This window comes from Penaeus chinensis, chromosome 20 (genome assembly GCF_019202785.1).
Source record: "Penaeus chinensis breed Huanghai No. 1 chromosome 20, ASM1920278v2, whole genome shotgun sequence".
NCBI lineage: Eukaryota > Metazoa > Arthropoda > Malacostraca > Decapoda > Penaeidae > Penaeus > Penaeus chinensis.
In genome coordinates, this window is record NC_061838.1 from 8,398,583 (window position 1) to 8,410,490 (window position 11,908).

The window sequence follows — 11,908 nt, forward strand, 5'->3', positions numbered from 1 at the left end:
GGAGAGGAAAGAGAGAGGAAGAACATCAGTGGGGGAGTACCACGGTTCAGTGTTTTGCCGTTCATATGTGTCTGTGTATGTATATGTATGTATATATGTGTGTGTGTGTGTGTGTATGTGTGTGTGTGTGTGTGTGTGTGTGTGTGTGTGTGTGTGTGTGTGTGTGTGTGTGTGTGTGTGTGTGCACGTGTGCACACAAGCTCTCACACTCAGGCATGTTCACTGCAATTATTTGGAAGTGAAAAGGGAAACGAGTGCATTACCTTAAATCTGATTTCCCGTTCATCAATTTCTCACTGATTTTTCTCTCCGGAGCCAGAATCCTTACCTAGTATCTTGCTTAACATTACCAAAAATACCAAAAGGTAACGTTATATAAACAGCCCTTTGTGGGTTAGTGCTCTTCGTTAGAATTTCTGTGTCTATTCTACACCATCAGATTTGTTTACTTCGAGAATAGTTGTAAACTATCCATCTGTTTACTGTTGATAATTTCCTGATGTGTGATTTTGCTACATCAGTTGAACATTTTGTGTATTGGTTCCTATTAATCCATAAGAATACCATTGAATGTGGAATATACACAGTAGTTACGTATCAAATGCCTTTGACATAGTAAATTCTATAGCATTTTATTACTTATTATTCTTCGAAATATTAACCTCTATGATTAGTTATCATTACGACCTGTAATCGCGACTTAAGTTTTGTGTACTATGAAAATACGGTCTGTTCACTCCAACGATTGCCGTATGCAGTATGGGTTCATGAATATACACATTTTTGTTTTCTTTTTCAGACACTGTTTTGATTTTGAAATGAAAACAGTTTTTGACCATATTCCATGCCTAAGTTTGTAGACAATGAATATACCCAATATGGATATACCTAAAATTCGTCGTCCGACATCCGAGGTACACCAAGACCACCACTGGAAGAGAAGGACGAACTCCACTTATGGCATGGGCAGTTTTTAAGGTGGTAGCTGTCTTAATTTTGGATGTAGGTTCGTAGGTTGTGAAGCTTTATATGTACACCGGGAATTATATCGCTATTATGAAATAAATCGTTCCAGCGTACTTCGATGACGCTGAAGGAGCCTATAAATTGGGATTTGATGATCAGTCCGATTTTGCGTCATTTGTCCTTGCAACTACCGTGATCCAAAATGTATAGAAGTGTACATTTATTCTTTTTTAGGTTTGTTCAAGTATATACAACAAATATTATATAACGGGTGAGAATGTTGACTTGGATGAGTAACTGCCCAGCACAATCTAATTTTAACTTTGGTAAGTGAGCGCGACATCTTCTACAAATTCTTAAATGAAAGTTGCACCAACCTGTTTTTTTCATATTTTTTTCTTGATGGCGTGTTTTGATAAGTCTAAGTTAGTAGGAATTAACGTGAAAATATCATTAAGATGAAAGATATTCTAAACCTTTGATTTTTACAGTTTACTACACGGATTAGTGACTAACGATTGCCTTTTTCGTGAATCTATGGTTCTGATTTTTTTCTCGTAACTCACTAAAATTGACATTTATATTTACATTTTCCTTATGGAAATACAGGACCAAAAATATTCCAAATAAAATGTAATTTCCTAATTCTTTAGGATGCTTTGAAGAACCCAAGAAATTCATTGACATCATGGTAATGTTTATAGAAAAGAGAGCAATTTTTACTCATGCATGATTTCCTTAAAAACATAATTGTTACTTGTTTTAATTGTTTAACCACTTTACTGTTCTTCAACATGACTTCAGACCTCCTACTTGGTTTCTTATTCCTTTGGATCAGTTAGACTTATTCCTGTCAACGAGACCGATTAGTTTGTGTTTGTGAGGAATTTGAAGAGAAGACTATAGAGGCCATAATGTCATGTTTTATACACTATGTATGGATTATTTCTTCAAGTTAGTGTGAGTGCCTTTTGTATTCTTGAACTGAATAATGAGTAGTTATTATATCAACTACTTTCAATTCATACGTGATAATGTTTTATTGACACTTCTTCATTATGAAGTACTAGCATCACAGCATCTGGTAATTAAAGTGGAAGAATTTTATTCAACTATCCCAAACACTGTGGAATCAAAATACTTACTAAATCTTCTAAAATTATCTCAGACTTGTTCATGTATCCTAAAGTAACCTAACCTAAGTTAAACTGTTAGATAAGAGAATATTTACCTCAATAACTATGTATTTTTAGTTTCTCAGAATTGCAGAGAACTATTTCATAAATTTAAAAGAAAAAGGAAAATAAAGGAGAATAATCACAAATAAACAAATTAGTAAATTGCTTTATATTTTCATAGATACCTTACACCATACTATTTTTGTCCTAAAATATATTTAGCATTTTGTAAATCTAGAGGTTTTCCATTGAATGAAAGTCAAAACACCTCAAACAGTAATTACCACATTATGAATACAGGGTCATATACAAATGTTTTTTATCTGTTTTATAATTTTCATTGGATTCAATTTTAATTGTCAATATGTTTGCTTAAGGGCAAGCAACTGTTTCTCTGTTACCAGTCAGTGTATGATGAGAAAAATAAAATTGTTTTTTTCTTATAATTTCTATTCTAAACTCTTCCTTAACCCAGAGCCTTCAGTAAAATATTGTATTCACTGTTACATTGCTTAGCTACAAAGGAGTCAATTAGTAGACCTTGTGAGCTCACTTGATTTCACCTTTCCTTGAGTTTGCCGGAAAAACACTTTTTCTACTAATGCTATCAATAGTGATGTTATTTTATTTTAGACATTATAAATATTATAGTGCTATTGACAATACTAACAGCATTATTATACTAGAAAATATTTTCAAAAATCAAGGAAACTGATAAACAGGTGAGAGGGGTAATACTCGAAACTGGCTCACTGGTGACTTAGTGCTTGTGAAGCCCTCTGTGTAAAAACAATTAATAAATTAAACTCACAGTGGGCACTGCACGCACATACATGCTATCCCTGACAGCTTCAGTTAGTTGACAAGGGAAAAGTCCTTATAGTATAAAAAAATCAAAAGATCTTCAGAATAGTAAGTCCATCCTTCTATCATATATCAGGGTCAATGAGGGATATACTGTTACTTTTCTACATCACAATTGCCACTTGCCACATAGATTTTTGTTGTCTCAAATTTTAGTTTCAAGTTTAAGGGTTTGTTGCATATTTACTAAGGGACTTTCCTTTGTACCATTTTACTACATACATGCATATGAATGAACCCTTGTTATGAAGTAACGAAGATTTCAAATTATAAAGGTTAAAATCATTTGATAGTTCATATTCATATCAAGGTAAAGTATGAACACAATAGTTCTGCTTTGATGCTTAGTGTACAGGAATTTATGGAAAACAACCAGTCACCATCTATAGCTAAAATCTTTACATTCCTAGCCTGTCATGTATTTAAAAATAAGAGTTCTTTAAAAAAAAAAAAAAAAATAGAAATTGAAAAGAAAAAGAAAAGAGAAAAAAGAAGGAAAATCTTAAAGTACAATATAAAAGGTAATATTTCTTAGGAGTTACTGACTTCAAGCAAAGGTCACTTTCTCATAAAAAGGAAATACAAACTTTACAATATTTAAGACATTCTTGTTTCCATATTAAGCTTGCAACACTGGTCTGGCTTTCACACTTGACAATTGTTCATTGGCAGCTGAGAAGCCTGTTCCTCCCTGTAATGAAAGTACAAAATTTAAATATTCTCAGCAAATAAAATACAAAGCACAGCCTTAAAATAGGAAATCAAAAAACACCACTATACAGAACTCTAATAAAAATGTCAACACATAAATATTGCTACTAACCCTCTGCAATACAATGATGTCCTTGTCTACGAGTTTTGCTCCGGTAATTGGGTGCAGCATGTCTTTCTTCACCAATTTCTCAATGCAATCCAATGTAACCACATGACCTCTGCAAAACATCCACAACACATTTTATTAACTATCTTTAACTAGTTTTAGAATATCAGCTTGGAACAGAATGACATATCAACATAAAAACTTATAAATAATAACTCTTAGTAAAAAGAACTAGGAGAAAATTGATAACACATGGCAGTGAAGATTGAAATCATATCAACCACACAAACTTCAAAAAATTTCATTACAAGGATCAAACACAAATGAAAACAGATATTTCCCATGAACTTTCTCGACGGGAAAGAAACATGTTCAAAGCTACTTACGTCGGTCGAAGAATAGCGCATGTGATGTTGTTCCTCAGGATGTCTCCCGTGACTGGGCACTTGTACCTGTCCCTTCGGCCATCAAGGAGACCCTTGTCTTCTGGATCAGCCAGTGTGAACTTGACATCAACAAGGTCCTTTACTTTTAAAGGCCTTCCACTTATGGGACAAAAGACCGTCTTGTCCTGAAAGGTGTAATATAAATTGAATTACTAGTAATTCAAAAATAAAATAATACTGTCTCTTATCTTGCTAATATAATATACCTAAACTAACTCGATAACATAGCCTAGATATGATATGGGGTTCATATTATAGCTGACCTGGGTGCATCTCTGGGCAAAAAGTTATTCATACCATGTTGCAAAGGTGCATTCATTACATTCTTTATCATTAACCCACATGCCCACACCATATGCCCTGGGGCATTGCTTGAGGGAGAACAGGATGTTTAATGCTATGACTGGATTTTGTTTTGGTGAATTTTAGTACATAATCCGTTAATGTGAACTTTCACTCTTGTTTATGAGATCAGTCTCTTTGTGTCAACTGCTCACATTGTCTTTTGGTGCTCTGCCAGTGTGACTGTCTTGAAGTATGACACACAAAAGGGAAGTACTGAAGCCATGGTGGCAGTAACCTTGTATATCACTGCATACAATCTTTTATTTCATAAAAATGAGATTTGCAAAAATTTGTGATTTTTATTATTCTTTACCTTTCAACAAAACCACACTTGTACACAGAATGTAACATACCTTAATTATTGAAATGGACTCTAATGTACATAATCAGGCAACTACAAGTTGAATCTCGCAACTAAAATACATATTATGCATCTCTGAATATGCAAAAATATTAAAATCATGTTTTGAATAAGAGTGATATAAAAAAAAGAAATCTCATCACTCTGTTAGTGTAGCATGGTCTGAAAAAGGCCCTGGAGGCAAACCCAGTTAGTCATGCAAACTCCCTGGAGCAGAGGCCAAGTGAACCCCAATTTCTCCTGGAGGGAATGAGTTAACCCAGCAAGTTACTTCTAAAAATATGATAATAGATGATCATTTTTTCCACATCTTCAATTTTCTTTTTACCTCATCTTTTTATTTTATTTTCTTGACATGAATCAGTCCACCACATATTTTATTATCTATTTTAACTAATGAACCATTACAGCAGTCACTGTCATCATACAGGAAGTTATACAGTTAAACACAAACTTACTGAACATCTTAATCAACCCATCACCTTCTTAGCATATAAATATACATCAAACATGTTTTGGTAAAGAAGGGGTTAATCCACTGATGCTAAATACATGCTATGATGAAAGTGCTGATCTAGAATTCAGATCACAAGATCACAAGTGATCAGAGCCTGTAGGTTGAGGCAATGTGTCATTCAAAGTGTTCCCTTAATGGAGGATGCTCTCTGTTCTCCGCACTATATAGGAATGGAATTTTATGGCTCCCCTAGTACTAGTTCTCATTTGCTAATGCTTTTATTGAAAGACAGTAACCAGTTTGTTTAAAATGTAGGCTTGGAGGAGAAGGAGGAGGAGGAGAAACATTACTCCCACTCTTCTACTTTATCTCTCATTTGGTTGACCTTGATATTGACCCTACTGCAACCAATACAAATGATCTGATTAGTTCCTAGTACTGCTTCGTTAATTTTACAATTTATCAGTTAACCCATCTTGGACTAAAGAACATACAATATATGATATCTGACCTGCCAATCACAAAATCACTTACTGATTCTTACCTTAATATATTATTGCTATAAACGTTTTATTCATGAAATGTTGTGACCATGTGCATTTATTTGTGAGTTTTGATATTATTTATATTTTTTATGTATTATATGCATGTACACTGCCCATATATATTCCTGGGACAGCAATGCCATGTAGCAGAGGTTGACCAGCTAGTAACCCTGACAAGAACAATGGTTGGTGCATTTGTAGGTGGCAGTACAATGAATGGAAGGGGTATTACTCTGGGAAAATATATCATCAAATACCATGAATTTTACATTGCATTTTTATTGAACCCATCTACCAAAATAACTGCATAGTATGAAAAACACTCTTACCTAGGTATTATTCTTAGTAAAAATACAATTACCTAATCATAGGATTACTAGCTGAAAATCTAATTCATTAATTGTACTGCCATACACATATGCAGCACATCCACATATTTTTTTTTCTTATGAATGAAAGTCAAAGGTTACTTGTTTACAGGCATGAGCAGACATCTGGTTTGATAATGATGGGCAGAGTAAATGGAGAAGATCAGGGTCTAAGTCACTGCCTCCAAGACAGTTTTGGTAAATATGCATTTCAAAATCTCTGAAGACACAAAAAATTACCCTTTTAGATTATTTTTATTGTTTTCTAATCACCCACTGCCTGGAATTACTGGGAAGGCAGTCACCCCTCCTTGCATGGTCATGTTGCCAAATGTACCAAAAGTAAAATCATGAAAAATATGATGCATATCCTATTATGCCTCTCTGGCTGCCTACTTTCCTAGGTCACTTTTAATTCAGTTGTATATTCAAGTATGTGACTTCATCTTTATCTGTACAAATGTGTAAGTAGAAAGGTATATCATATTAGCAGATAAACAAAAGGCATACCTCTCTTATTCAAATAAGAATTAGTACTGTTCTGTACGTTTCCCATCTGCAAATAAGGAGTTGGCACATAAAGCATGCTATTCATATATAAATGATACAATACTCCACACACTAGAAGTAGTCACTGTCAGGGAAAGAATGTAAACAATCACTGCAACACACTTACAGGCTTCTGCAATTTTGTTTCCTTGCTGGAAGGTGTCAGAGAAGGGATCCAAAAGCTGGGCAGTTTCTTGTCCTTCCCGGAAGCCATGTTAGACACTGAAGAAGCCTTGTTAGTATCCCTTGTACTGGAACCTGAAAAATGGGATAAATTATTTTCTACTTATTACCTGACTCATCATCATCATCATCATCATCATCATCATCATCATCATCATCATCATCATATTATTATTATTATTATTATTATTATTATTATTATTATTATTATTATTATTATCATTATTATTATTATTATTATTATTATTATTATCATCATTATCATTATTATTATCATTATCATTATTATTATCATCATTATTATTATTATTATCATTATTATTATTATCATTATTATCATTATCATTATTACTATTATTATCAAAAATTTAATAATAATAATAATAATAATAGTAATAGTAATAGTAATAGTAATAGTAATAGTAATAGTAATAGTAATAGTAATAGTAATAGTAATAGTAATAGTAATAATAATAGTAATAGTAATAGTAATAGTAATAGTAATAATAATAGTAATAGTAATAGTAATAGTAATAATAATAATAATAATAATAATAATAATAATAATAATAATAATAATAATAATAATAATAATAGTAATAACAACAATAATAATAACAATAACAATAACAATAACAATAACAATAATAATAATAATAATAATAATAATAATAATAATAATGATGATGATGATGATGATGATGATGATGATGATGATGATGATGATGATGATGATGATGATGATGATGATGATGATGATGATAATAATAATAATAATAATAATAATAATAATAATGATCATGATAATGATAACGATCATAATAATTATAAAAATGATGACAAAAATGAAAATAAAAAAATGATAATAATGTACCAACAATATAACAAATAATACCAATATACAATGCAAACAGGGTTTACAACAGAATCCTTTAACCAACCTTGGGCAGCCTGGGAAGGAGACGCTACAGCTCCTTCTGTCTTCAAGAACTTCTCAATGCGGGAACGGTGTTCTGCTTCTCCAATCTCCTCAATCTCTGCCTGCAAATTATCACTATTCAATGTCTGTTCAGATTATGCCAATTATGCAAAGTGCTTCTTCACCAAGGAATCAATTACTAGTCCATATATTTCAATTGTTTACTCTTTTCTTAGATTTTTCTTTATTCTTTATTGCTATTAGTACTATTAATAACATAATAATAATCATAATAATAATAATAATAATGTTAACAAATAATAATCCTAATAAAAACATTAATTACAATAACAAATGAGATAGATTTTTTATGCTAATTCAAGAAGTTGTGTAAATTTACAAAATGGTAGTAACATCAGCTACGTTGTATGGCTTCGAGGTAGTACTTGAATTGGCAGAGCTTAAGGTACTGTGATTTTCATGGGGAGTGCCAAGGATGGATCAGGAATGAGTATGATACAGGAGGGACAAGTAGGACGATCTAGAGACATGAAAAGCGAGGCAAGAATGAGATAGTCTGGACATGTACGAAGGCGTAATTTGGGGTACATCAGGAGAATCGCCACCAGGCAGGAAAAGAGGAGGGAGTTTATGGATTTTGTGAGGGAGAACATGTTAGTTGGTGTAACAGACTAGAGATGCAGAGAGGAGAGTGATAGAGACAGATGATTCACTAAATCCTAGATACTGAGTTGCTGAAAAGAGAACTAAATTATGATATTGAGAAAATGTAAAAATAAAAATTGTCTGTAATGCCTAAAACATCTGCTTACCTGTTCCTTCTTGCACTGCTTTTCATATTCCTTTATTTTACGGCTAATCTCATTCTTCTTACTAATAATATATTCCAGGATGGATTCCTTGTCAAACAAAATACCATCTGAAATGAAAATACTTAATCAACATATTTCAAAAGTAACAGTCTTCCACTTAAGCCCTATTCTTTAATATTATATTACCGTAAAATAAATTTTTGATCTTACCCTAGCACCTACACAGCAAAATAAATCTGCATACATGTAGTAGACAGGTGCCATGCTTTCTTCACCCTCTCCACTCCCTGCAAACCTGTGTGCTCCTCCAACCATTCCACAATCTTATCCCCTTACCCATTTTTGTCTTCCATGCTGCCAACTACACCGGAAGTACTAACAAGCCACCACCAAGCTTAATTTGGCACAGTTTTAGTTCAACCACATCCAAACATTCACAATCATAACCACACAGCCACAGACAAGCCCTGGCCACAACACTCATCACACCCTTGATATCTGAAGAAGAAATCTCTAACTTACCAGGTGTAATCACGGGATTACGGCAAGGATGAAGGGAGAGGCTGCAACAGTCGAAATCCTTCACTCCATCCTTTCCATATCGTAGCTTTAGAGAACCATACCCAGATGATTTTGCATCTTTCTTCTTTTCGTGATATGAGTAAACAGAACTTGCTGTGCAGTTTTTCGAGTGTCGGGTCATTCTGGTCCAAGAAACTGGAAGAAATATATCAACTTGATCCATCTACTCAAGATTCATTCATTGATTACCTTTTAAATATTAATTAAATAATGTCATATATTTATATGTATATAGTTACACCAAGTATTAAAAAAGTTTGCTACACTTGTGTTATTTCCATCCATAAGATATAATCTAGCTTTTGATAACTCAGGAAGGCACATAGTATAATAGTAAACACAGAATACAAAATATATTTTTGTGAATTAAAGGCTATAAAAATAGTGTAAGGACAATACACAGGCAGCACATCATACTTGGTTCATTACATAATGCATAAAAAATATAGACATAATGTACCAGATCATCCCTGTTTAGTCTTTTAGTCCTCTGGAAAAGGGTTAACATACATGTTGGTAGTTCAAGTATCAAAAAAGTACACAGACTCCTCCATAATTCACAAATAACTTTGCAACTTACTCTACAGCATGGTCTAGGCTATTTTTTGTCACAGCCACACAGGCTGGCTGAGATCCAAAGTTCCACATGAACAAATCCAATGGGTTTACTTAACCCAATGCCAACAGGCATGGTGTGTATGTACGTACTATGCCCACTGTGAGTACATGTTTGATTGTTTTTACACATAGATGGCAACACTTGTACTAAGTCACCAATGAGCCAATTACAAGTACTGCCTGTCTTGCTCGTTTACCCTTTTCTTTGATTTACAAAAATATTTTACGGTATCTCATTTTGCTGTTAATAATGTTTATAACATAGTAATTATAATATTTATAATAAAAATAACACCATCAATATTCCTACTAATTGACTCGTTTGTGGCTAAGCACTAGCAGAGACATTTCACAAAAATATAGAAAATGAGCACAGCATTTTCCCAATTTTTTATTTATTTTCCCCGGCGGCATTGGGTTAAGTAAAATCATATGTACATAAAGAATAACTCTGACATTTCAGTATCTTTGTGCCTTTTCTTCTTCATAACCCTTAAATATGGTCTTCATATCCTACTCACTGGTCACAAGCATCCAAGGTTAAGCTTTCCTGCCATAAAACATGAGTTTACTCAGACTGATTTTACATAAATAACACATGGCAGTATTATTGTATTAAACAGTAATACAATAATACTGGCATAGACAACTGGAAGTTCATAAGATATGCCAGGGTCTTTGTACTGTAAACAACAAAAGTACACTGATTCCGTTTTACATCACAAACTCCCTCACAAGGACTAGGACACCGGTTTCTTTCAAAGGACTTTGGTTCTGGCAGGTGACAGTCATTGCCCCAAGTGGATGCCCTTCCTTTTAATCTCAGACCACTGGCGCCAGATTCGAACACACGCATGCTGAGTGACCGACCCTCATGATCCCCAGCCCCGCATGTTACCGCTGCACCACGGCAGCTGCCTCTAACAAAAGTACACTAAAATTAGAAAATTACACTGCAATCATCCAAATAAAAATTCATATGCAACTGTCAGGAACTCTTCCCTTATAACTTTCTATATATGAGGGTTATATCAAGATTTCATGAGAGCTCATTGAGCATTGACCAACAGCCACTATACCAGTGGTATACTGCTGTAGCTTTTGCATCCTCAGCTCTTCAGCAAGAGCCAACAAACCTAGATCATATATATTCAGGCAAGATAAAGCTTGGAATGGTTATTTTTGGTGATCTACACGCACCATCTTACAAATTAAATGTGATGAAGGACTACTACTGGATGGTTTTGCTGGAATGCCAACAGGTGCAAAGCCCACAACAATATACTGCTAAGCCACTGTAATTAGTGCCAATATCACTGATACAGTAGAGCTGACTTCTGAGAAACGTATACATCACACATGGATACCATAGTCACTAAAAAAAACAATTATAATAATCATGCAGTCATTAAAGATACATAAAACTTTTATGAGGTTTATTTTGCAGAGCAATACAGAAGTGTGCAAAGTCAAGTTATCATACACGTAACAAAGTTTCTAGTGGCTTTTTATAATCTTATAGTTATGAGAATAAGAGCTACATTTATTTGTTCTTTATAAGTATGGAGAAAATATTTATGAAATAACAATCTACATGAAAAAAAAAAAATCAATATCTATCTGTGAAGAAATTAGGAAAAATATGAATGAATTGTTACATCAGTAAAAAAATTTAGTACAATCTACATATTTCAAGATTTGTATCAACTAAACAAATATTGATGTCTATTAACCAAATATAGTAGAAATAATCAGCTGAAATACTAATAAAGGTATAGTTACAGTTTCCCACAGCCATCTAGTACAAAGTAAAATGTGTCTGTAATGGACAGACTAACTGAAAATATGATATGGTTCTACCTTTGCAAGTGCAT

General features: G+C 33.3%; 1 protein-coding gene across 2 annotated transcripts in view; it reads right to left on the bottom strand.

Moving 5' to 3' along the window:
- Positions 1-2,294: 2,294 nt before the first annotated feature.
- The window catches only part of LOC125035818 (nitric oxide synthase-interacting protein homolog), a 31,588-nt gene continuing 21,974 nt past the window's right edge, over positions 2,295-11,908 (bottom strand). For both annotated transcript variants that reach the window (XM_047628050.1, XM_047628051.1), the window contains 7 exons: positions 9,357-9,551; positions 8,835-8,941; positions 8,024-8,123; positions 7,027-7,157; positions 4,215-4,399; positions 3,832-3,940; positions 2,295-3,699 (listed from right to left, as the gene is read on the bottom strand). In XM_047628050.1, the coding sequence (XP_047484006.1) occupies positions 3,628-3,699; positions 3,832-3,940; positions 4,215-4,399; positions 7,027-7,157; positions 8,024-8,123; positions 8,835-8,941; positions 9,357-9,537 (885 nt within the window). In that variant the 5' untranslated portion in view covers positions 9,538-9,551 and the 3' untranslated portion in view covers positions 2,295-3,627. The remainder of the gene's footprint in view (positions 3,700-3,831; positions 3,941-4,214; positions 4,400-7,026; positions 7,158-8,023; positions 8,124-8,834; positions 8,942-9,356; positions 9,552-11,908) is intronic.